The sequence below is a fragment of the Triticum aestivum genome, chromosome 6D, assembly GCF_018294505.1.
Source record: "Triticum aestivum cultivar Chinese Spring chromosome 6D, IWGSC CS RefSeq v2.1, whole genome shotgun sequence".
Classification (NCBI taxonomy): domain Eukaryota; kingdom Viridiplantae; phylum Streptophyta; class Magnoliopsida; order Poales; family Poaceae; genus Triticum; species Triticum aestivum.
This window is the reverse complement of record NC_057811.1, coordinates 135,558,313-135,584,838: the sequence shown is the minus strand read 5'-3', so window position 1 is coordinate 135,584,838 and position 26,526 is coordinate 135,558,313. Positions and strand designations below refer to the sequence as shown.

Genomic DNA, 26,526 nt, shown 5'->3' with positions numbered 1-26,526 from the left:
AAGTACTACCAGTAGTATAATCAAACTTGGTGGTAGTCTTTTCAAGGGAAAAGGAAGATGTATTAATCACCTGGATTAAAAAACATGATCAAATGTCCAACATAATGAGTTTTACGTTAATCCTTTTCTTTTACCATAGGCTTATTCTTGCGGAAAAAGGACTATTGGATAGTTAGAAGTAGTTGTTTCGCTAAGCCATTAGAGATCAAATCACATATTTGACTCTGTGCATTTCACTAAAAAAGTGGATTATTCTTTTACTTGAAGATAATTTTTGTTACTGATTGTCATGGAAACTCGAACCCAGACTGGTGAGCACTGCCCGTCACCAATTTGATCGGTGCCACACTCCATCACACTTCCTTCGTCCGAAATCACTTGTCGTAGAAATGGATTCATTTATGCGACAAGTAATTCGGAACATAGTGAGTAGATCTGAAGCTAGGCCTTTCACACAAGCGGTAAGTTATACTTGCTTGGAGCAACACAATGTCTCCCTTGCCGTTAGTCATATACTCCCTCCATCTGAAATGCTTGTCGGAGAAATAGATGTATCTAGAATTAAAATACGTCTAGATACATCTATTTCTTCAACAATTATTTCCGGGCGGAGGGAGTATTTCTCGTCTAATCCTACCCTCTCCATCCCAAAAGTAGGTAGCATATAAACTTAGTTAAAAAGTTAATAATTTTTTAGTTTGACCAAATATACAGACGAAAATATCAACAACTAATACTTCTTCAGTTTATAAGGCTCATCTCAACAAATTTGTTTTTTTCGTTTTATTAGTCTCATTTGTACTACTTATCATCACATATTTCAGATTTTGAGATGCATTAAATCACCACATGCAAGGATCAAGAGAAAACTCACCAATGCATGTAGAAGTCCTTGGTCATTTAATGATCATGCATTGCAATTAATGCATCAGTAAACATACCTTTTTTAGTAGTAAAGCAAGCGTAATAATTAGAAACTTTTGCAATATACCGTTTCAGTTTATAAGTCCTGCATGCATACCTAGGTTGCCAATTTTATCACCCTAATATAAACTATATAACACACAAATTATACCATTTGAAAATAGAACATCTGAAGTTTATATTGGTATATTTTTTGTAATATATGACTTGTATTAGGTTGGTCAAATTGACGACCTAGGGGTACGCGTACGCCCTGTAAACTAAGAGAGAGGAAGTACAAAATTTAATCCAGCACTCATCATCTAAGGGATTTTGAAAGTGAGCCTTATAAACAAGAAAGGAGGGAGTATTTATCTTTGAGTTCAACCAAGGACGCAGGCAGGGGTAGTAACATTTTACGCTGCTAATTTTAGGAAACAGCAGACGTCCTTAATCAATACAGTATATAAGGCCGCTTTATCTTCCTCCCGTTTCCACACTTAACTGGGTGCCGGAAAAGGGTAACATCCGAGGCGAATAAACAGCCGGGAGGGAGCCATATTAATTAATCCATTTCTGTTTTAAATCCGTCCTCCCCTTCTTCGCCCACTTCCACCACCACCACCACCACCTCGTCTCCCCTCCCTCCCACCACCTCCGCCACCGCCCACCGCCCAGCTCCAGCCCTAGCTCCGATCTCGCCGCCGCCGGGCCCCGGATCCCGCCCCGCGACGAGACGCGCCACGGCCTCCTGGTCCTGGGCACGACGCTCCCTCCTCCCGCTCCGCCTTGCGTGTAAGTCCTCCTCCTCCCACCGTCTCGAGCGCGGCCCGGCGCTCCTGCTCGGCCTCCTAGCATTGGGGAGCGGGGCGCCCCGGAGACTGACGCGGCCTGCCGCTGCGTTCCGGCTCTGTTGCTCGTGCTGTTTGGGGCGCCGGGGCTCCGGTTTGCGGGTGGGTTTCATGAGGTGATTCGGGCGTGTTGCGCGTGATTTGACGCGGGATTGTGCGTTTTGTCAAGGTGGCGATCGGGTTCGGATTAGAAATGCGGTGTGGGTCTCGGTGGGGATCGTGGGATTTGGCCGCGAGTTGACTTTTGGGAGCAGCGGCCATTTTGACCATGCCCTGCGATTTGATTTGGACAGGGAGATCGCCGCCTCATGCTTTTTGCTGTTCTAATCGTCTAGACATGCCATTAACTCGAAATGTTTATTTGGGGCCTACTGGCCAAACTTCGTTCTCACAACGGAAAGAAGTGGCAACGGTAAGAAAAAAACAGTAGATCTCATAGAATAGCATATAAGAAGGTTCAGGACGGTCTCGTTGTTGCGTGGCATCTTGCCGTATTCCCTTCGTACATGACACATCCCTTGAGTGATCGCCATTGCTTTGTTTCTTGTAGATGAATGTGGTTCATGGATTAATCTTTGTGTAACCTTGCATTGCAGAAAGGTGGCAGCATTGGGGGGATAATTTTGTTCTCACCCTGTGGGGTACGTGGCATGTAGTTTTGGCGTTCTGAAGTATATGCGGAGGGTATAATCCGGGTATATTACTCTTGATTCTGCAATGGCAAGGAGATGAAAGTACCGCGGGTGTGGCAGCGGGGCAGCAAGGACATGACAGCCATGCCACATCCGCGCCACCGCACTGCCAAGAAGCCCATGTGGATAATTGTGCTACTGTCAATTGTTTGTGTTTCGTTGATCGGGGCTTATGTCTATCCTCCACGGCGCTACTCGACCTGTTACTTCTTTGCTTCAAGTGTTTGTACTCCCTTTAAGGATTGGCTCCCTGCTGTGACCCGGCGGGAGCTGACCGATGAAGAAGTTTTTTCGTCTGTGGTTATCAGGGATTTGCTTTCAATGCCTATGCCCGTGTCCAAGAATCCAAAGATTGCATTTATGTTCTTGACACCTGGTTCATTGCCCTTCGAGAAATTGTGGGAGAAATTTTTGCAGGTTCTGTGCTGATATTCATATTCCTTTTAGACGAATATAGAGTTCATAGTATGTCTGTATGTAGCAATGTCATCTTAATCTAAAATGAGAAATGGTGTGCCTGAACTTCTGTATACAGGGCCATGAGGGACGATATTCCATCTATATCCATGCGTCGCGTGAAAAGCCTGTGCATTCTAGTCCTTTGTTTGTGGGCCGAGAAATTCGCAGTGAAAAGGTACGAAGTTCAACCACTACTTAGTATGCTTCTTTTCTCCGTTTATCTTAATCCACACGTTTAATCAGGCGATGGAATTCAAATAAGTAACAAAATCTCGTGGTTGCTGAGAAAGAAGAAAATCTTGTCATCGCTCGTGTTTTCGCTACATTCTTAATTGATATGCAAAACTGGCAAAACAGTAACAAATATGGATCATACCGCAGTTAGAAATGTGTACAAGGGTGTAAGGCTGCATTTGGGCAGTAGTACATGGATAAAGGGAGTACTGTACAATGGCGACTGATTGTCTATATAGCATTATTCAGTGATTATTTAAACCACGCTAATGCAAGATAACTTGATTGCTCATTCAAAAATGGGTGCCGAGATAACTACATGTTGCTCATATTACAAGATGCCCAAGTCTCATAATCTGACCATAAGCCATACTATGTCTCTATATAATAAAAGATTAATGCTGTTTCTACTATTGAGACTTTGGGCCTGTTTGGGACTGCTCCACTTCACCAAAATCAGTTTTGCTCCACTAAATTCACTTTGGAGCAGTTTTATCCAGAAGTTGTAGCACTACCAAAGAGAATGTTTGGCTTCCATATAGCTCCAGCTTAAAGAATGGGAAATTTGGTGGAAAGGATCTATTTGATTGATTGAGGAGGGAGAAACGAAGGGGTATCCACTTACCGGTGGCAGTGGTGGGTAATTTCCACCCAACTCCAGCTTCTAGAGTTTTTTGGAGCACCCCCTGAAGAGCTTCATAAAAAACTGGGAGTTGTACCTCAGATTCTAGTTTTTTTGCAGAGCGGCATATCATGGAGCTACCCCGTTTGGCTTGTGTTTTCTGGAGCCGAGCTGAATTTTTAGGAGCAGAGCAGTCCCAAACAGGCTCTTTGTGTTGTATGCCTTATGGAATTTGTTTCTACTATTGAGACTTTATCTCATGTGCCTTATGGAATTTCCGCAAGATTAGAAAATCTTTTCTTTAAATGAGAGGTGGTGGTGGTTCATCCACGCCTTCCTTCTCTCCTTTTTTTAACCGCTAAAAAATCTTTTAACAGAAAGAAAAACTAACCAACTCAGTGAAACATTGCTAAGCTCGTTTAATAAACGAATTTAACCACTTCCTAGAAAACTAAAGTTGAGCTACAAGGGTCGTAAAGAAGCATGACTAGGTGTGGCTGTGAAGGTGTGAGGCTGTAGGCCATGCATGATGCCGGTTTTGGCAGAACTCAGATGAGCACAAGAATGCAACTGAGATGTAAGGCAGGCTGGTTCATTGACATTGGTTTAACATGATCAGTATAGTTTTTCGTAGCAAAGCACAAATGTTCAGCTAGTCTACCAAAATATAACAGATGTTATTGTGAGATTATGGGGATGATTGGATGATAGAATGCATTGAGATATAAAATTGCAATATGCATAGAAAAAATGTGTACATGATATATTCGTAGAACTGATTACAGTTGACATAGGAATATGTGAATGCAACTGGATTAGTCATGCATGTGATATGAGCTTTTTGCCTGGCTGTAACTTGCTGTCTTTTGTAGTCATGCATGTGAAATGAGCTATTTTGTCTAGCTGCAACTTCCTGTGTTTTGTACGGGGTTGGTTCTCTTAATTAAGAAGACCACTATACTGCTTTGCAGCAAAAGAACCATTCCCAACTTCTAGAATTTCACAGCAATTTGTGATTCCTGTCTTTTTTCTGTATACAGCACATCACATTATTAGTTTATAAGCTACATGTTTTTCTTTATAAAACTAAACATTTTAATTTCTTTATAATGCAGGTAGTATGGGGCAGGGTTTCAATGGTTGATGCAGAGAAAAGGCTGTTAGGAAATGCATTGCTAGACATTGATAATCAATTTTTCGTCTTGCTTTCTGACAGGTTTTCAATAATTCTTGCAAAAGGGTTCCTTAGTCAATTTTCTTCCAGTATGTTAATATCCTTTTTCTTTGCATGGCAGCTGTATTCCACTACATACATTTGATTACATCTATAATTATCTGATGGGAACAAATGTTAGCTTCATTGACAGGTAAGAGAAATTTAACTAATATTTGGATACCTGTAAGAAGAGAAAACACAAAAGGCAGAAATGTAGCGTAGCATCAAGAACACATAGTGCTATTTAGAAGATATCAACTCATGTATTGATAACAATACCTATACTCTTGTCTAGTTTCGCTTATCATCCTATTTACATGGAAACAGTTGGGAATATGGCAGATGCTACACTGTGCACGTTTTATCTCACTATCACTTGTATTTCTTATGTCAAAGGAATGCACACAGCACATACGTCATCGAAAGGATAGTTTAGAATACATTACCTGTATCTTCCTTTTTGAAAGAATATAGCAAGGAGTTATGTTTGCTCCCCACTTTGTATGGCAGTGTAAAATATGTAATGTCTTTAGCCTTCTATTGATTGTTTGTCCATACTATCAGTTTCCTGGATCCTGGTCCTCATGGAAGTGGAAGGTATTCTATAGAAATGTTTCCTGAAATAGAGCACAGGGACTTCAGGAAGGGTGCGCAGGTACATGTTTTGCTTTACTACTACTACCGTGTTTTATAAAATGTACCACAACATGCATATGGTATCACAAAGGAACAAGTCCATTTTACACCCTCAACTCTTCCAGAAGTCCAGAAAACACCTCCAGCCATTCCTTTCTCACCCTCCAACTACTGAAACTGTCCACCTTTCGGTCTTTTTCCCTAGGCTAGATTCATGAGTGGGTCTCGACATGTTAGCAGCCACATCAGTTGTCTTGGCTTATCTGGCATCCCAGCAGGCGACTCTATATAGAGTGGAATCCTATGTAAAGAGAGAATGATGATGGGGGCGTTTGTATCAATGCCCACATCACTGTCATAGAAACATGTAGTGTCACATCAACCAAAACTATAATGTTTTAGGGATAGGGGGTTGTTTTGACCAGTTGAGAGGTAAGGGATTGTAACACTTAATGGTTTTATAGCTGAGGGTATTATTGGACTTGCAGATAAAGTTGGTCTCATCTGCTAGATTTAGTTGTGGTGACCTGGTGGGTTTCGAGTTGAGGGGGTACAATGGCATGCTGGTAGGTACAGCGGTAACTTAGGGCTTGGATACTATTCTCTTAATAAGTTTATGGATAGCTCGATCAGGATCACATAGCCAGCCTTTCTTTATATAGAGGAATTGGGAAAGAAAAAGCTTAAGCCGAATCTGAAGGAGAAGTTAAGCACCAACAAACTTAAAAAGAAAACTAAACAGATTGATAATATCCTAACTTGTGTATCAAGGTGATTTGGAGATAAAGGCATAGACTGCACCTTATCCTCCCTATCGCAGATATGTAATCACTTGGATTTCTTCATGCTTTGCTGAATAATTTTGTGCTTCCTGTAGTGGTTTGCTATAACAAGAAGGCATGCTATACTGATTATGTCAGACAACCTCTACTATCGTAAATTCAAGCTATATTGCAAGGTACGTTTCACTCTGATGCAAATGTCATTGCTTGTTGCATGCATACATTGATAACTGCTAGCTCCTTTTCTATGAGAAAATAAGTAGGTTTTGTAGAATAACATTTGATAATAATGCTAAGGTGTTAGTTTAGGTCTAAACCTCAAGATGTATAACTGAAAATGATCTGAAATTGGGAGAAGGCTTCTGCCGCAGAACCTTATTTCGATTGCTTCATAGAAAAAACCACATGGAATCATGGGGGATAGTGCTTCAAACGAATGCTCACAGACCTTCAGACAGGTGCCTCCTATTTCAGCAGAGTGTGGCACTGTATAAAATCAGGCTCAAATAGCCACATCACATGCTGACAGGTGCCTTCTATTTCAGGCTATAAAATCAGGCTCAAATAGCCACATCACATGGTGCCATGATTGTTCTTATGCTGTTTTCAGAACCTATGCTTTGTGTTTCACCTTGCGACTGTTCTTTGGAAGTTGGTTTTAGATAAGCAATGCTTTTGCTTTGTGTTTTGCAGCCAACAGTGGGACGGAACTGTATCGCTGATGAGCACTATTTGCCAACCTTGTTCAAAGTTAGTAATAAATCTTTTGAACCAATATCTAGCTTTCTGTTCTCCATTTGCTTTTTTTATTTACTTCCACATTAATGTTCAGATAGTAGATCCTGGTGGGATCTCTAATTATTCAGTGACACATGTTGACTGGTCTGAGGGGAAATGGCATCCGAGGTCCTATAGAGCTGCTGATATTACCTATGAACTCTTAAGAAACATAACGGTATATGCTTTTATCTTGCAAAATGAGAAACACAATTTTGCCAATTAACATGATCTGTATGTTATGCACTGACTCAACTACTTAAATGTTCTGCAGTATTTCAATGAGATTGTGCACATTGCAAGTGATGAGACTGTAAGCATAACAATTCCTCCTTATCGCCTAATCACAATATATGATTTTTCTGTTACTAGGACTTGGTGATCATTAGTTGATTGTTGTGATCTAGTACTTGCCTGTGAATGCCTGAAGATATTTTTCGTTTTGAATTTTTGCATTCATGTACTAGGAATCTAACTTAAACATACCTTGCATGTGATTACTATTTATGGATGTATTTTTTCCGAAAAGGAGGGGAAACCCCTGGCCTCTGCATCGGTTGATGCAAGCAGCCATCTATTGTTGCATAGTTTCAGTATGCATACAAGTCATACAAGAGCACAAAAGACTAGCACAACCAGTTGGTAATAAGATTACACGTTTCCCTTATGCCTCACTAATCCTATTACCAGACCGCCATCCAATGGACATTAAGATATTGTGTTCGTGTAATCAGCAGTCATTCTGAAGAATTCCATTCCAATAGTTCAGCAAAATTTCTAGATGCAAATAGTCGTGTTGTAGCATTGACATGAATGATTTGACATATTTCTTTATCTATATTGCAGAGAACTGTGACATCGACCCCATGTATATTGAACGGAAGAAAGAGACCATGCTTCCTTTTTGCAAGAAAATTTTACCCAGATGCTGTCAACAATCTACTGAAGCTATTTCCCAGTTACACATCTGCTTGAATTCTACACGATTCTTTGCCATTGGCCTAGGATTCCCCTAGGATTTTTTCTTTTATGTAAATTTTGCAATTGATACTTAGCTTCTTAACAGAGATCCAGGGCCAGAGACATGTCGTTGCTACAACAATAGCGACGCCCTGTCATTCTGGGACCCTAGGTAGGGCTGATGTGATATCTATTTAGTATATGGACACTGCCCTCATTGTAATCCATTGTGCCTTGTGCATGTTTCTGTTAGCTGTCCATTTCACCTTTTCCTCTCATTCTTGTATTTCTAGCTTTCCCTTTTTAGTTTCCTAGCTCCCATCTCTTGAGGAACAGGGTTTTTGTCACGTTCAGCCCATTCTTTTTGGACACATATTATGAAATGAGAGCAGCCTTATAGTCTAGCTTGCTCAGTTTTGCCCACATGTTTATATTTCTGACCTCTTTTTACTCTGTTGGGGAAATATTCGATGTAGTTAGTATAAAAAAGGAAGTTGTACTTGGGTCATGTTTGCTCCAAATGTGGATATTGCAAAGGTCAGTAGTGTACAACTGTACATCATCTTAACCCAATAGAAGAATTCAATTTGTACTGGTTGCTCTACTGAGAATGGGAGTACCCATCTATATTGACTGAGATCAGAAACAGGGCCAAGCAATTCAGAGCAAACTTAAATTGCCTTGTTTTGAAGGAGCAGCCAGTGTTACAAGGTCAGTGAAAGGGTCACCAAACGGATTGTAAGTTCCGGTTGGATGCACACAATACTGGGGATGCTGCTGGAAATACTGGTGCTGATGCTGATGCTGCTGAGCTTGGAAATACTGCTGCTGCTGCTGCAGCTGGGGCTGGTAGTATTGCAGCTGAGGCTGGTAGTAGTATTGCTGCTGATGTTGTTGAGCCTGGAAGTATTGCTGCTGCTGGGTCACCATTGCCAGCTGGGCGTTGGAAGGCGGCGCAAAGCTGTTGGACATGGCGAAAGGGTCGTTCGTTTCGAAGGGGTTGTTGGCTTGTCCAAGGCTGCCGTTGTAGGTCACGCTGGCGATCTGCTGCCTCCTCGCCCCGTCTTCGTAGAGGCTGTCGAGTAGCATTATGTCAAAGCCCCCAGCCTGTTAATCAGATGGAAAATGTTCAAGTGATTCATTCTGCTCAGTTTGAATTTTACTGAGTTCTAACGGAAACTAGCTAACTAGCAACGGTATTATGCGGACCAATTTGGTCTCTATTGGTTGGCTGGTGTAGCGGCTTGGAGCAGTGACGAGGGCCAACTCCCACCCAGATGTGCTGCCAGAAAACAAGTCTTGACAAGTTGATGCTTTGCTTCCATCTCCTACAAGCAGAGACCAAAAAGAACATCTGATGATACTTTCTCTAAGGACATTTGGAAGCAACAATGCAGGCAAGTTAATTGGACATTAGATGATCAATGTTTCGGCAACCATGCTTGTAAATTATGATGCTATTTTAGAGATTTTGACAGGAGAGGGATATATGGCGATCTTCTTCTGTACCTGGTCCCACAATAGCGAGTGCAAGCGCGTTGTGTTCATCAAGATCCACGACAAAGGGATTCACCTCCTCATCCAGGTTCTGCATAAAGCATGCAAGCAGGAAAAGACAGTAGTGAGATTCAGAGGAGATGAACAAAAATGGGCTGCAAAAAAGCTTATGGAGAGAACTACAAGTAAATCTCCAGTGGTTTCCATTGCCAGCAGTTGTTGTTCAGGCTCAGGCGTAGGGTCAGGCACCGGTTCTTGTTCAAGCTTTGTAGGTTCTTCTTTCTCCTCTTCGGCCGGCTTTTCGGGTTCTGTTGGAGCTTCCTGGCTGTAGGTTAGTAGCTTCCTCTCCTCACTGTCCTGTTTTGGCAACAGGAAGAGTTACCAAACAGAGTGTTACAACAGAACTGCTGTGGCGCTTGGGCTTATTTGTAGAACAGGACTGCACTCACCACTCTCCTGATTGTGGGACGGGGCGCTTCTCTGATGTACTCCTCCATGGCTGCAAGAAATGATGGGGGTGGCTGTAGAACATTGCACGATGAAAAGCACATTAGAACACCATGCTCATGAGATGAAGAAGTTAGTCATTTAGTCTTCCATCGTTCAAGATCAAGGTGAAGGGATGTGCAGCAGGATGATGAGGAACCAACCTGTCTGAGAGTAGGAAACTGGAATGTCCTGGCAAGCTCAAGATCCTTGCAGAATTCGTAAAAATCAGCAAGGTTTTCTACCTGCGGATTAGACAAAAATTCTACTAGTGTCAAAAACGCTCTTATATTATGGGACGGAGGGAGTATAATTCAAAGCAATAACAAAGTACAAATTTGGCATAAAGAAGATGACAGACCTGCATGCTAGCTCTTTTATAGATTGCAAGAGCCTTGATAGCATCATACCTCGGCATGTCGAAGAACTGGATCATACCAATGAGATCCGGAAATCTATGGTTATACTTCAGAGATATTAACAAATACAATGTCATGAAAAATCACTTTACCATATCAACAAGGTTGATGATTCCATCATTGATTGCGCAATATATTTTAAAGCTCTCCTCCAAAGCCTGTCGCATGCATGCAACACACCGCCATAAGATATCCTAGATCAAATGATATCTTGTAAAATGGAAACGACAACCTTTGTAGTTAAAAAAAAGGCTTGTGGTTTACCAAGGCTAATGCATATTGAATAAGGTAATTTGAGCATGCTAAACCTTCAGGCTGCAAAGGTGAAAACATGAATTCAGCTAGTAAACAGTTCTCAAAGCCAGTAGTGTAACAGGGCAGTGATCAGACCTGGCAGCCCATAAGCCTGAAGAGCAGTTGCTGCAATGAAGGCAAATGCTCCATAAGATCAAGGCAAGGCAGCGTCCTGGTTCTACTGTGTGCCTGCATTTCTCAGGATCACAGCCTTTCCATCCGCACAAGGCAAATAAACAAAATTTCGCCGCCACGATTGCTGAGAAGACATAGTCCCTACCTTGGCAGAATGCTGGGGAGATCTCATCAGACGCTCAGTTTCGATGTCGTATTTTAGATTCCTAAAGCACTCTAGCCGTTCCTCCAGGAAGAGCGTGTAGGTGCGAACCCACGCGGAGCAATCCCAAGCTGCCAAGATCAAGAACAAGGTGAATCAGTTGAGGCGCCATTTCTACCGATCAAGAATTGGGAAATGCCATTGCCTTCGGGTATCTTGCCTCCTTGATGCAAGGATCTTGCAAATCTTTTTCCGTGTTCTCGGGAGGAAAAGAAGGAGGCATTGCAAGGGACCAACCTAATGGGCTCGAGTCATCCTTGAAACGCGCCATGTGCAAAAGGTTTCTTTTGTGTGAGTGGGCCAGGAACTCCTCCTTGAAAGTAGGATCGCCTTCTCGCAGAAGCCTGTGTATCACTATCAACGTCTTCAAAGCGACCTACAATGAGATGGCATGAACAATGTAGTGGTTAATGAGCTGACAAGAAGACTAGAAACATGGTTTTTCTAACCTAAACCTTAGAATAGAAGATGAGGAAATTGATAGGAGGCAAGGAGGAAGGACACCCACGGTCCAATTCTTTGTCTTGGACAGCCTTCTGGACAAGGCGTATATGCAGTAGGCCACATCGGCGCGAGGGCGGGTCATCGAGGTTGCCAAGAATATTTCTGCAACAATGCGAGACGAAATGGCAAGCTTACAAGATGCCAAGAATATTTCTGCAACAATGCGAGACGAAGGCACCGTTCGGTTTCTCTCCACTCCGCTCAACGCCGCGGAGCTCGGTTTGAGCTACTCCGTAAAAAGCTGCAACAGCTTGCTCCGCTCCGGGAGCTGAGTCGTGGGAGCGGAGAGAAACCGAACAGGCCCGAAATGGCAAGCTTACAAGATGAACCTGATGAGCCTGGCAAAAAAGGAAGATAAACCGGAGAGCGGTGATTTGGTGCCCGGGCTCAGATGAGTCTGGGCATGAACAGTACCGTGATTTAAAATAGAAAAAATTTCAAAAAATTTCAATTTTTATTGTGGTGCAAGATAGGCCTGTGTGTGTTGCGTGTAAAATTTTGTGAAGTTTGAACATTCGAGAAGCTCGTCGTAAAAAGGGCAAATTTCGGATGTCTGAATTTTTTTGAAAAACGCACTGTTCACGCCTACTTTTGTCTTTTTTGCCATGAGCTTCTCAAATGTCCAAACTTCACAAAATTTTGCACGGAGTTCACGCACAGGAGCATCTTACACCACAATTTTTTTATAGATTTTTTTGGACTTTCTTTTCTATTTTAAATCAAGGTAACTGTTCACCGGGCTCACATGAGGGCTCCAGGTTGAATTATCGAGAGAAACCGTCCTAAATTTTCTAGGCGACGAAAGAGCGGATCGATTGCTCACTTCTGACGTGGCGCTCCTTGGGAGGGCATTCCACGTGGTTGGTCGCCTTGACAATGGCAATATCCAAATCCTGTCAAACCCAAGCAAGCTAGCCTTGTGAATCACACATCGATTATGGTAGGGAATGCACATCGAAAAGAGAAATTAATCGCAAGGAATGACCCATCCATGCGTTGGTTGGTGGCTGACCTTGAAGTCGCTGTGGACCTTGGCGAGGCCGACCCTGGTGGAGTCCTTGAGGGCGCCGTAGGCCTTGCGCCACGACCCCATCAGGCTTCCCCACCCCACGATCACCCCCGCGCCGTGGCTGCCTCCCTCTGCTCAACCGGCGGGTGGGGGTGGGGGAATGGTCCCCCTCCCGGGCTGGCTCTCGTTGACCCCTCGCGCTAATTTTGGCAAAGGAAGCTAGCTCCATCGGTGCCGGTGCGGGCGATCCAGCTGGCGTCCGTTCGCCCCTACGCGTAAGCGGGAACGAATAATTTGAGCACGATGAGAGAGAGAGAGAATCATATGGGTGGTGACGTGGTGTTCGTATGTGTCTGATTAAAAAAAAAGGCTTTCGCCCCGCTTTCAAAGGTCTAGTACAGAACACACACATATACAAGGTCTAGTACAGAACACACACACCTAAAAAACACACCGAGATCCAAAGGTACTGCTGAGGGCACAGCTCAACAAGCCCAGAAAAAACACATAAAAAAAGGGCCGAAGCCAAGGCGAGCGCTCGCCAAGCATCTAATCAGGCTCTGGAGGAGGTGGAGGGGGCGGCGGTGGGAGGACCAAGAAGAAGAAGAAGAAGAACCGCCTGCAACCGTGACATGTTTTGCCATCCAACACGGGTCTATATCTGTTCGCGAGGCGGTCCGAACGTCTTTTTTCCCGCAAACCGGAAGCAAACGGATGTGTGTGGAGTCAGAACCGCTGGCACGCCCGATTCTAACAAACCTGGCCCAACCAAAATCCTCTCCCTCGCCCGCGCTCTTTTCCTCCAGAGCTTACGCTCTGCATTGAAGTCGGCACAGAGCAGACACGACCTCTCACTGACACCGACATTGAAGCGTCTTGTCAGCCGAGAGCGCCACCCGCTGCACACGCTTTTCTTCCGCATTAAAAAGGGCATTCGTCTGCCCGCCTACCCCCATTAAACCAGCGCTTGTGCCAAGGAACCTACTCTGGCACCCCGAGCACCACACGCCCGTCCCTTTGCAGACCGACATTAAACACCTCTCTGGTTGACGCCTCGCATCCACCCGGTATTTAAGCGTGGCCAGGCGCCGGACAAGAACCACACAACACCTCGACATCAATCTCCTCCTTGCACCACACCCGCCATGGCCTCATCGAGCTCCACAGCCCTCTAGGACAGCCTCTCGCCCGAGCAGAAGGATATCGCCGACATTGGAGCCGTCTGGGTTGCCCGGAGTGCCAGCCGGTTACACGCTGGCTTACCGGCAAGCCCTCCGAAGCAGGTGCCAATGCCATCTCCATGTCATCCTCGACCGTCCAGGCTGGCCAATGTCGTCTCCCGATAAACCCACCGCGAGCGATGGCGGAAACGCGTTCGACGGGTGGAGAAAGAAGCCATGCTAGCGGATGTTGACATGGCGGCGGAGCGATTTGCCCGGGGCATGGACGACGACATCACCAACAACGCGTCAGTCGCGCCCCTGCACCACGACGATGAAGGAGGCATGTCCGCATCCGTTGCCGATAACAAGGAAAGTAGAACATGGGAGGCCGCCGCCGTCGCTTGGGTACCATGAAGGCCACTGCTACCGCCTCCCAGGTTGCACAGCCGGTGACTTGCCCGGTGAGGGAGGTGTAGGCCACGACGGCCGTCTTCCCCTGCCCGAAAACCAACCCTGATCCGTGCTTCGCGGTGGCGGAGGGAGGCTATTCTTCTCCTGCTGCTGAATCATATCCCTCTGGGGCTCACGGCAGTCTGATGAACGGGCTGCTGGACATAGGGAAGACATGTCGTGGGAATGGAGATCCGTCGTGGCCGGCATTAGACTAGTTTTAGCCTAGTCCAGTGTAGTTTGGTTGAAATATGTCCGAAATGGAAATGGTTTTGTCTGGTTTGTATGAAAATCATCTGGTTTGCATGTAATCTGCCCGGCCTAGCTTAGATGGCCGACTCCCGCACCCATGTCCATGGACTGGTCACTGGTTCTTCCCTGTTCGCGGACGGATGCGGTGTCCGGTTTGCGGGCCAGTATTGAAGATGGCCTAAAAGTACTTTCTATGTGCCCAAGATACATTTTTTAGAAAAACTTCCACTCTATTCATCAATTGTCAAAATAGTACAAAAATACCAAAGATAAAAATTACATTCAGGTTCTTAGACCATCTTGTGCGCCCAAGATAAATTATGTGTCGAGGGACTCGACAAACAATTCCTCGACAGAACATATAAAGATCCCCTGACCCTTTGTAAAACTGCACGCACCAGCCAGTTAACCCAAAAGCTCAAGCTGATGGGGAAAGGTGGGCTAGGCATTTATACGTCAACATTTCACGTGTGGCTCCCTCAGACTTAAACGTGGACCAAAAATGGCTGCAACTTTTTTTTATTAAATTCTATCAACCGGGTCTTGAACTCAAAACTTTTTGTCTAGGCTATTTTAGCCCTTAAATGTGGGATCGATGTAGCCATGTAGGCGTTGGTAGAGTCATGCACTCAAGACCTTTTGACTCGATTACCATGTAGAACTGCATGCATTAACTAGTTCACACAAAAACTCAATCTAATGGGTAAAGGTGAGCTAAGCGTTTATACGTCAACACTCTTCACGCGCAAAGAAAACTTATATCCTTGTTTGAAATAAAATCAAGAGTAAGCAGTGGTTACATATATATGGAAAAAATCAAATCTGCAGCGACGGCATATATGTAGCTGCTGCTTATTCGTCCGTGTGAAGATAGCTCCACTCCACACTTACACACGAAGGTCACTTTTATGACAGTCTTATTATCCACTACTTGAAGATTTGAAGCAAACTTGCATGCGCGGGTGGCCAGATGCACGCACGCCAGCTGGTCGATGAGCATGCTACGCGCGCGCGTGTGCTCGATCGATCCTTATTTGATGATTTGATCCATGAGTTAGCAGCCGTTTGGGACGAAGCCAACCTTGCCTCCACGCACGTCGTAGACCACCTCCATGTTGACCTGCGCCATGGACCCGACCACCGCGACGCCGGCGGGCGCGTAGGCCGGCGCCGGCGCGAACGCGAGGCACGCCACGCCGAAGACGTTCCTGGGGTCCTTGAAGTAGAGCATGTGGTCGATGACGAGCTCCGCCCCGCCGTGGAACCTGAGCGTGATCATCGGCACCGAGTAAGAGCTCTCCCGCGAGAAGTCGTAGCACGTCTCGAGCTCCCCCAGCGGCGGCGCCCGGCGGTACTCCCGCATTTGCTCCCTGAACTCGTGCCGCAGAGCCGCGTACACGTGGTGGCTGAGGTAGTTGAAGGTGGTGTGCACCTCCAGCAGCGCGTCGCTGGCGAGCGCGGCGGGCGGGACGCGGAGATGCCGCACGCCCACGCTCACGCCGACGAGCCGGAGGAAGTAGAGGTTCGGGTGGGAAGCCTTGTCCCACACGGTGGCGTAGCTGCCCACCACGCCGCGGCCCGAGCGCTCCGGCCGGGTCGCGCCCAGGGAGAGGAAACCCGGGAAGCCCGGGTCCGCCGGCAGGCAGTAGGAGAAGGCGACCGTGTCCGGAGACAGAGCGACCCGTGACGCCAGTGAGTGGCGCTCCCTGCTGAGATCGAGGACTCCCGACGAGCTTTCCGTCGTCCCGGCGCCCATCTCCAAGCACGCGAACCTGAAGTCGTTCGCGGAGGCTGACCGCGAGACCGTGAGCGTGTCGGTGACGACGGTGGCGTTGACCAGCACGGCGCCCTTCTTCTTCAGGGCGAACGTGCAGCTACTGGGCTCGGAGCACGCTCTCAACGGGCAGTCTGGCGAGGCGCACGGGATCTGGGCGAGGGAGTACGACCGGGAGGGGTCGAAGAACTTGTCGCACGGGTCCCCGTCGGCGGAGCACGGCTTGCACTGGAGCAGCGTTGCTCCCACGGTGGCCGTGTCGAACCCCACGGCGAGTTTCTGCACCGGGTTGCCGAAGCCGACGACGACGTTGTAGTCCGCCGCGCCCGGAAGAGCCGCGAGGGGAGCGCCGGTCGCGGGGATGGTGAGCCCAACCTTGGAGTCCTCCGGCTCCGACTCTCTGAAGATAGCGCGCAGACGGAGGGCATCGCGGTCGAAGGCGTCGCCGGCAGATAACATGCTTTTGCCCTCGCCGGCGCTGGAAGGAGAGCACGGGCTCAGCCGGTGCATTACAGGTAGGCGTCCTGCCGGTACTTCACCGCCATCTGTGCATATGTGTCGACAAGTTGATTAGTAAGTGCACGTTCTGATGTAGTAGTAGTAATGCGATCGATACTTCACCTGAAGGCGCTGGCGAGCAGGTCGGGACCCTCGAATCGGACGAGCGGACAAAGGTCTGCTTTCCGCCATTGATGAAGCTGGTGTGGGAGGAGCTACCGAGACGAGGGGCGAGAACGAGCAGGCAGAAGAGCAGAGAAGGAATGGCAGAAGCCATTGCTTGTGGTATTTCGATGGTAAACCTGTAGCAAATGTTGCTGCGTATGGTACCTCGTAGAGAGACATGCCATATATATAGCCATGGCGTCGAGGCTGTGCGATCAGCATTGTTCTTGTCCTACGTAGCTAGGGCTCTTCTGTCATCCTGAGACGACTGATATAAAATGGTTTTTCTCAGCCTTCTGCGTGGTTTCTCTTGATTATATGTCTCCACGTACGATCAGCCCAAAGCTCGTACGTAGACACGACGTTTGTGCGTACGTAGGTGGATCGGGATTAGCGTTCGTGTGCTTCCAGCAGAGCGATGACAAAATCGTGCGGCTAACCGGCACCATGAGCTTTTAATGTGTGCATTCTAGTTATGTGAAAGACGGGTATATATGCTTATAATGTGTTGTATCTTTTTCATGGCTTTTTCAAAACAAGTAACAGCCTGCCATTTTCATTAGGAGTAGAGAGAGATGGTAGATTATAAGCCTCGTAGGTGCGGAGAACATGCTCTTAGGGCATGTCTAGCCGATACCTTGTATTTTAACTCCTTATATGCTTTCTTATATGCTTTCTTATACTTAACTTATTATAATTTTGAGGAGTTAAACAGTGGCCGTACTTAGCCGAATCGCTATATTTAACTTCAAAGAAAATTTAGGGCACGAATAAAGATTTCAAGCTTTCCCCTCCTCCTGACGGTGCCGCCGCCGGTCCGCTCCATCTCCGATGGCCTTTGGGCCATGGAGGTGCGGAGAACCTCGGGCCCCCGCCGCGGGAGGGACTCCATTCTCGTTCATATTAGGTTCAGCATCATGGTTGGGATGTGTGGCGGTAGCGATGTCCCTCGGTGGGAATAATTTCTCCCACATTCTATCCCTGCCCCGACGGTGCGTCTAGCGTCATCGGATGGCGTGTGGAGGTGTCTCTGTCAGATCTCGCGGGATTAGGTCAGTGCTGGTCTTCGGTGGATCTGTTTGGATCCATTCGTCTTCGTTTGGGTCTTTACATATTTGATCCTTTCGATCTACGACTTTCTTCATCGGCGATGGTTGATGTTTTGGTGCATCGGTCCTATGGGGTCTTAGCACGATGACTTCTTGACTATCTACTATAACAAGGTTTGCCCCACTCCAGCAAGGGAGGGGCGATGATGGCGCGCGCCTTCCAGTTCTCGTAGTCGTCGTTAGGTGGTCCACGGACCTGGATGTAATTTTTATTATTTCTGGTGTTCGTTGACTGCAATGATTGAAGATGAATAAATTGGAAGTTTTCTTGCATAAAAGGGGGGAAATTTAGGGCAAGGTCTTTGTCTCGTACGTTTCAAACAATTTGGCATTATTTCATCAATTATTCGAATGATTTGAATTGAACATACACAATAAATCAACTATAAACATGCATATAGTTTGTCTAATCAGGCAATTCATCAAATTAAAACATGCATAGAGTTCATCCAGCACGCACCACATCGATGAAATTTAATACTAAATCATGACAACGTGGCATGTTTTATGCCGTGGATCGAGCTCAATCAAAGGCATGCAACTCAAACTCAAGCACTTTCATGCTCATCACCACCGCCATCACCTCCAAGGAAATCATCACCACCACCATCTACTCCATAGACACCACCACCGTCACATCCATGGACACCACCACCACCATCTCCTCCATAGATACCACCACCGTCACATCCATGGACACCACCACCATCACCCCCACGACCACCACCAATCCCCCCCCCCCCATGAGAGACTTTCGATTGGGCCATGATCTCCACACGACTGAGCTCCCGATACTTCCTTGTCGTGGCATCCATCATGCATGGGTTCATGAACATGATAGTCTGCTCTTCGGCCTTCTTTTCTTTTGCAAGCCTCTCCTCCTCGACTAAAATTCTACGCTAATCCGCCTTCACCTTCCTCTCTTCGGCCACCAACTTTGACCTTCACTTCTCGTCCTCCAAGCACTTGAGCTCATTCCACCTTGCCACCTTCTCTTCTTTGCTTTCACTCTCGTAAATGCTTTCTCGATCTCAATCATAGCACAAAGCTCCACCTCATAGGCACCAACGCCTCCCCGGTTCTTCCTCTCTTTTTTGCAAGTTCTTGCCCACCCGACCTCTTGTATGGATCTCCATCCTCATTGTCACCGGCTTCAACGGATATGCTAATCCGTGATCTCTTCTGTGTGGTCTGGAATTTCCTCCAAATCCACTTTTCATTGCCAACTAGTTCCTTGTAGCAATGGTGCAATGTGAAGGCCTAGCCACAGTTCCTCTTGTTGTGTTGCTTGTATAGGCCTCGAATGATAGGCCCATACTCCATGATTTGTGCCCCACCCAGTGGTGCATGCAAGACTTGATCAATACAACTGGACCACTAGTTGCATTTCTCTTGGATGGTGCCCCAACAGTGTCCAAAAGACTCTCAAGTTGCACAACTCGCAGGGAGAGGCGACTGCTTCGTCGAGCTAATCCCGGAAGGTGTTTACTCTGCTGGAAGGGACTGCATCTATTGGTCATAAGCTATTGTTGTGATGCTTCTATCTAGATGGTTATAGTTGCATGGCCATCCTATGAGCTTGCAATTTGAGACTCTGTGGAACCGCTCTTTTGTCAGTCGTATGGTAGTGTTTTGTGTATTGGTAGGTTTTCGCCCCATACCATGTGTTTCTAAGGATGGCAATTTTACCCATGGGTATGGGTACCCGCGGATACCGTACCCGCATGGGTAGGGTATGGGCACAAATTTATACCCATCGGGTAGTGCCCATACCCTACCCATTAAGTCATGGGTAGGGCACGGGTATAGCCTTTTACCCATGGATATACCCATATATACCCTACCCATTTATACTGACATGTGAACCTTATCCATGATTCACAGGTGTACCTATGTTAAAGTTGTATCATGAGTTTGTGAACTATGTTAAAGTTGTCACCAATTGTCAATTTGAATTGACATAATTGTCATGTGCTCATCTACCTATTATTGAGTTGAGATCAATGTTCTTTTTGCCAAATGTGCTATAGATGAATGTACAATTGCGAATAACTTGTGTACTATTTGATCTACCCGTTGGGTACCCAATGGGTATGGGTGAAGGAAATATGCCCTAGAGGCAATAATAAAGTTGTTATTTATATTCCCTTATATCATGATAAATGTTTATTATTCATGCTAGAATTGTATTAACCGGAAACTTAGTACATGTGTGAATACATGGACAAACAAAGTGTCACTAGTATGCCTCTACTTGACTAGCTTGTTGAATCAAAGATGGTTAAGTTTCCTAGCCATAGACATGAGTTGTCATTTGATTAACGGGATCACATCATTAGAGAATGATGTGATTGACTTGACCCATTCCGTTAGCTTAGCATTTGATCGTTTAGTATATTGCTATTGCTTTCTTCATGACTTATACATGTTCCTATGACTATGAGATTATGCAACTCCCGAATACCGGAGGAACACTTTGTGTGCTACCAAACGTCACAACGTAACTGGGTGATTATAAAGGTGCTCTACAGGTGTCTCCGATGGTACTTGTTGAGTTGGCATAGATCAAGATTAGGATTTGTCACTCCGATTGTCGGAGAGGTATCTCTGGGCCCTCTCGGTAATGCACATCACTATAAGCCTTGCAAGCAATGTAAGTAATGAGTTAGTTACGGGATGATGCATTACGGAACGAGTAAAGAGACTTGCCGGTAACGAGATTGAACTAGGTATTGAGATACCGACGATTCAATCTCGGGCAAGTAACATACCGATGACAAAGGGAACATAACGTATGTTGTTATGCGGTTTGACCGATAAAGATCTTCGTAGAATATGTAGGAACCAATATGAGCATCTAGGTTCCGCTATTGGTTATTGACCGGAGACGTGTCTCGGTCATGTCTACATAGTTCTCGAACCCGTAGGGTCCGCACGCTTAACGTTCGGTGACGATCGGTAATATGAGTTTATGTGTTTTGATGAACCGAAGGTAGTTCGGAGTCCCGGTTATGGTCACGGACATGACGAGGAGTCTCGAAATGGTCGAGACATAAAGATCGATATATTGGATGACTATGTTTGGACTTCGGAAGGGTTCCGGGTAAGTTCGAACGAATACCGGAGTACCGGGGGTTACCGGAACCCCCCGGGGACTGTAATGGGCCTCATGGGCCTTGGTGGAGAAGAGGAGGGGCGGCCAGGGCAGGCCGCACGCCCCCTCCCCCTCTAGTCCGAATTGGACAAGGAAGGGGGGCGGCGCCCCCCTTTTTCCTTCCCCCTCTCTCCTCCTTCCTTCCCTCCTACTCCTACTCTTGGAAGGGGTGGAATACTACTCCCGGTGGGAGTAGGACTCCCCTTGGGGCGCGCCTAGGAGGCCGGCCCCCTCCACCTCCTCCACTCCTTTATATACGGGGGAAGGGGGCACCCCATAGACACACAAGTTGATCATTGATCTTTTAGCCGTGTGCGGTGCCCCCCTCCACCATAATCCACCTCGGTCATATCGTGGCGGTGCTTAGGTGAAGCCCTGCGTCGGTAGCATCATCATCACCGTCATCACGGCATCGTGCTGACGGAACTCTCCCTCGAAGCTCTACTGGATCGTGAGTTCGTGGGACGTCGCCGAGCTGAACGTGTGCGCATCGCGGAGGTGCCGTACGTTCGGTACTAGGATCGGTTGATCGTGAAGACGTACGACTACATCAACCGCGTTGTCATAACGCTTCTGCTTATGGTCTACGAGGGTACGTGGACGACACTCTCCCCTCTCGTTGCTATGCATCACCATGATCTTGCGTGTGCGTAGGAATTTTTTTAAAATTACTACGTTCCCCAACAGTGGCATCCGAGCTAGGTTTATGCGTAGATGTTATATGCACGAGTAGAACACAAGTGAGTTGTGGGCGATATAAGTCATACTGCTTACCAGCATGTCACACTTTGATTCGGCGGTATTGTTGGATGAAGCGGCCCGGGCCGACATTACGCGTACGCTTACGCGAGACTGGTCCTTGTGAAGGTTAAAACAGCACATACTTGACGAAATATCGTTGTGGCTTTGATGCGTAGGTAAGAACGGTTCTTGCTCAGCCTGTAGCAGCCACGTAAAACTTGCAACAACAAAGTAGAGGACGTCTAACTTGTTTTTGCAGGGCATGTTGTGATGTGATATGGTCAAGACATGATGCTAAATTTTATTTTATGAGATGATCATTTTTTGTAACAGAGTTATCGGCAACTGGCAGGAGCCATATGGTTGTCGCTTTATTGTATGAAATGCAATCGCCATGTAATTCCTTTACTTTATCACTAAGCAGTAGCGATAGTCGTAGAAGAATTAGTTGGCGAGACAACAACGATGCTACGATGGAGATCAAGGTGTCGCCCCGGTGACGATGGTGATCATGACGGTGCTTTGAAGATGGAGATCAAAGGCACAAGATGATGATGGCCATATCATATCACTTATATTGATTGCATGTGATGTTTATCTTTTATGCATCTTATTTTGCTTAGATCGACGGTAGCATTATAAGATGATCTCTCACTAAATTTCAGGGTATAAGCATTCTCCTTGAGTATGCACCGTTGCGAAAGTTCGTCGTGCCGAGACACCACGTGATGATCGGGTGTGATAAGCTCTACGTTCACATACAACGGGTGCAAGCCAGTTTTGCACACGCAGAATACTCGGGTTGAACTTGACGAGCCTAGCATATGCAGATATGGCCTCGGAACACTCAGACCGAAAGGTCGAGCGTCATATAGTAGATATGATCAACATAGTGATGTTCACCATTGAAAACTACTCCATCTCGCGTGATGATCGGACATGGTTTAGTTGATATGGATCACATGATCACTTAGATGATTAGAGGGATGTCTATCTAAGTGGGAGTTCTTTAGTAATATGATTAATTGAACTTTAATTTATCATGAACTTAGTACCTGATAGTATTTTGCATGTCTATGTTGTTGTAGATAGATGGCCCGTGATGTTGTTCCGTTGAATTTTAATGCATTCCTTGAGAAAGCAAACTTGAAAGATGATGGTAGCAATTACACGGAATGGGTCCGTAACTTGAGGATTATCCTCATTGTTGCACAGAAGAATTACGTCCTGGAAGCACCGCTTGGTGCCAAACCCGCTGCAGGAGCAACGCCAGATGTTATGAACGTCTGGCAGAGCAAAGCTGATGACTACTCGATAGTTCAGTGTGCCATGCTTTACGGCTTAGAACCGGGACTTCAACGACGCTTTGAACGTCATGGAGCATATGAGATGTTCCAGGAGTTGAAGTTAATATTTCAAGCAAATGACTGGATTGAGAGATATGAAGTCTCCAATAAGTTCTACAGTTGCAAGATGGAGGAGAATAGTTCTGTCAGTGAGCATATACTCAAAATGTCTGGGTATAACAATCACTTGATTCAACTGGGAGTTAATCTTCCGGATGATAGTGTCATTGACAGAATTCTTCAATCACTGCCACCAAGCTAGAAGAGCTTCGTGATGAACTATAATATGCAAGCGATGGATAAGACAATTCCCGAGCTCTTCGCAATGCTAAAGGCTGCAGAGGTAGAAATCAAGAAGGAGCATCAAGTGTTGATGGTCAACAAGACCACCAGTTTCAAGAAAAAGGGTAAAGGGAAGAAGGGGAACTTCAAGAAGAACGACAAGCAAGTTGCTGCTCAAGTAAAGAAGCCCAAGTCTGGACCTAAGCCTGAGACCGAGTGCTTCTACTGCAAAGGGACTGGTCACTGGAAGCGGAACTGCCCCAAGTATTTGGCGGATAAGAAGGATGGTAAGGTGAACAAAGGTATATGTGATATACATGTTATTGATGTGTACCTTACTAATGCTTGCAGTAGCGCCTGGGTATTTGATACTGGTTCTGTTGCTAATATTTGAAACTCGAAACAGGGACTATGGATTAATCGAAGATTGGCTAAGGACGAGGTGACGATGCGCGTGGGAAATGGTTCCAAAGTCGATGTGATCGCGGTCGGGACGCTACCTCTACATCTACCTTCGGGATTAGTTTCAGACCTGAATAATTGTTATTTGGTGCCAGTGTTGAGCATGAACATTATATCTGGATCTTGTTTGATGCGAGACGATTATTCATTTAAATCATAGAATAATGGTTGTTCTATTTATATGAGTAATATCTTTTATGGTCATGCACCCTTGAAGAGTGGTCTATTTTTTATGAATCTCGATAGTAGTGATACACATATTCATAATATTGAAGCCAAAAAATGCAGAGTTAGTAATGACAGTCCAACTTATTTGTGGCACTGCCGTTTGGGTCATATCGGTGTAAAGCGCATGAAGAAACTCTATACTGATGGAATTTTGGAATCACTTGATTTTGAATCACTTGGTACTTGCGAACCGTGCCTTATGGCAAGATGACCAAAACACCGTTCTCCGAAACTATGGAGAGAGCAATAGATTTGTTGGAAATCATACATACAGATGTATGTGGTCCGATGAATATTGAGGCTCGTGGCGGATATTGTTATTTTCTCACCTTCACAGATGATTTGAGCAGATATGGGTATATCTACTTGATGAAACATAAGTCTGAAACATTTGAAAAGTTCAAAGAATTTCAGAGTGAAGTGGAAAATCATCGTAACAAGAAAATAAAGTTTCTGCGATCTGATCGTGGAGGAGAATATTTGAGTTACGAGTTTAGTCTTCATTTGAAACAATGCGGAATAGTTTCGCAACTCACGCCACCCGGAACACCACAGCGTAATGGTGTGTCCGAACGTCGTAATCATACTTTACTAGATATGGTGCGATCTATGATGTCTCTTACTGATTTACCACTATCATTTTGGGGTTATGCTTTAGAGACGACTGCATTCACGTTAAATAGGGCACCATCTAAATCCGTTGAGACGAGGCCTTATGAATTGTGGTTTGGCATGAAACCAAAGTTGTCGTTTCTTAAAGTTTGGGGCTGCAATGCTTATGTGAAAAAGCTTCAACCTGATAAGCTCGAACCCACATATGAGAAATGTGTCTTCATAGGATACCCAAAGGAGACTGTTGGGTATACCTTCTATCACAGATCCGAAGGCAAGACATTCGTTGCTAAGAATGGATCCTTTCTAGAGAAGGAGTTTCTCTCGAAAGAAGTGAGTGGGAGGAAAGTAGAACTTGATGAGGTAACTGTACCTGCTCCCTTATTGGAAAGTAGTTCATCACAGAAATCTGTTCCTGTGACTCATACACCAATTAGTGAGGAAGCTAATGATGATGATCATGTAACTTCGGATCAAGTTACTACCGAACCTCGTAGGTCAACCAGAGTAAGATCCGCACCAAAGTGGTATGGTAATCCTGTTCTGGAGGTCATGTTACTTGACCATGATGAACCTACGAACTATGAGGAAGCGATGATGAGCCCAGATTCCGCGAAATGGCTTGAGGCCATGAAATCTGAGATGGGATCCATGTATGAGAACAAAGTGTGGACTTTGGTTGACTTGCCCGATGATCGGCAAGCCATCGAGAATAAATGGATCTTCAAGAAGAAGACTGACGCTGACGGTAATGTTACTGTCTACAAAGCTCGACTTGTTGCGAAAGGTTTTCGACAAGTTCAAGGAGTTGACTATGATGAGACTTTCTCACCCGTAGTGATGCTTAAGTCCGTCCGAATCATGTTAGCAATTGCCGCATTTTATGATTATGAAATTTGGCAAATGGATGTAAAGACTGGATTCCTGAATGGATTTCTGGAAGAAGAGTTGTATATGATGCAACCTGAAGGTTTTATCGATCCAAAGGGTGCTAACAAAGTGTGCAAGCTCCAGCGATCCATCTATGGACTGGTGCAAGCATCTCGGAGTTGGAATAAACGTTTTGATAGTGTGATCGAAGCATATGGTTTTATACAGACTTTTGGAGAAGCCAGTATTTACGAGAAACTGAGTGGGAGCTCTGTAGCATTGCTAATATTATATGTGGATGACATATTGTTGATTGGAAATGATATAGAATTTCTGGATAGCATAAAAGGATACTTGAATAAGAGTTTTTAAATGAAAGACCTCGGTGAAGCTGCTTATATATTGGGCATCAAGATCTATAGAGATAGATCAAGACGCTTAATTGGACTTTCACAAAGCACATACCTTGATAAAGTTTTGAAGAAGTTCATAATGGATCAAGCAAAGAAAGGGTTCTTGCCTGTGTTACAAGGTGTGAAGTTGAGTCAGACTCAATGCCCGACCACTGCAGAAGATAGAGAGAAAATGAAAGGTGTTCCCTATGCTTCAGCCATAGGCTCTATCATGTATGCAATGCTGTATACCAGACCTGATGTGTGCCTTGCTATTAGTTTAGCAGGGAGGTACCAAAGTAATCCAGGAGTGGATCACTGGACATCGGTCAAGAACATCCTGAAATACC

At 45.6% G+C, this 26,526-nt stretch overlaps 3 protein-coding genes across 3 annotated transcripts; 1 reads left to right on the top strand and 2 right to left on the bottom strand.

Annotated features, from left to right (window-relative positions):
* The first annotated feature begins 1,464 nt into the window (after nucleotides 1-1,464).
* On the top strand, nucleotides 1,465-8,384 carry LOC123144121 (glycosyltransferase BC10). The gene is made up of 11 exons (XM_044563150.1): nucleotides 1,465-1,698; nucleotides 2,351-2,863; nucleotides 2,982-3,080; nucleotides 4,877-4,977; nucleotides 5,057-5,128; nucleotides 5,542-5,632; nucleotides 6,491-6,571; nucleotides 7,089-7,145; nucleotides 7,228-7,350; nucleotides 7,447-7,485; nucleotides 8,019-8,384. Exons 2-11 carry the CDS (start codon nucleotides 2,483-2,485, stop codon nucleotides 8,145-8,147), a joined length of 1,173 nt encoding a protein of 390 aa, XP_044419085.1. The 5' UTR covers nucleotides 1,465-1,698; nucleotides 2,351-2,482; the 3' UTR covers nucleotides 8,148-8,384.
* Nucleotides 8,385-8,731: 347 nt separating this feature from the next.
* LOC123144120 (putative clathrin assembly protein At5g57200) lies at nucleotides 8,732-12,834 on the bottom strand. Its single transcript, XM_044563148.1, has 15 exons — nucleotides 12,682-12,834; nucleotides 12,493-12,562; nucleotides 11,674-11,771; nucleotides 11,403-11,541; nucleotides 11,109-11,236; nucleotides 10,925-11,017; nucleotides 10,799-10,849; nucleotides 10,627-10,692; nucleotides 10,477-10,542; nucleotides 10,280-10,360; nucleotides 10,079-10,150; nucleotides 9,813-9,986; nucleotides 9,642-9,720; nucleotides 9,342-9,460; nucleotides 8,732-9,239 (listed from the first exon to the last, which is right to left on the bottom strand). Exons 1-15 carry the CDS (start codon nucleotides 12,760-12,762, stop codon nucleotides 8,793-8,795), a joined length of 1,764 nt encoding a protein of 587 aa, XP_044419083.1. The 5' UTR covers nucleotides 12,763-12,834; the 3' UTR covers nucleotides 8,732-8,792.
* Nucleotides 12,835-15,281: 2,447 nt separating this feature from the next.
* LOC123141345 (aspartyl protease 25-like) lies at nucleotides 15,282-17,122 on the bottom strand. Its single transcript, XM_044560520.1, has 2 exons — nucleotides 16,939-17,122; nucleotides 15,282-16,862 (listed from the first exon to the last, which is right to left on the bottom strand). The coding sequence occupies exons 1-2, from the start codon at nucleotides 17,090-17,092 to the stop codon at nucleotides 15,598-15,600; spliced, it is 1,419 nt and encodes a 472-aa protein (XP_044416455.1). The 5' UTR covers nucleotides 17,093-17,122; the 3' UTR covers nucleotides 15,282-15,597.
* Between the last annotated feature and the right edge of the window lie 9,404 nt (nucleotides 17,123-26,526).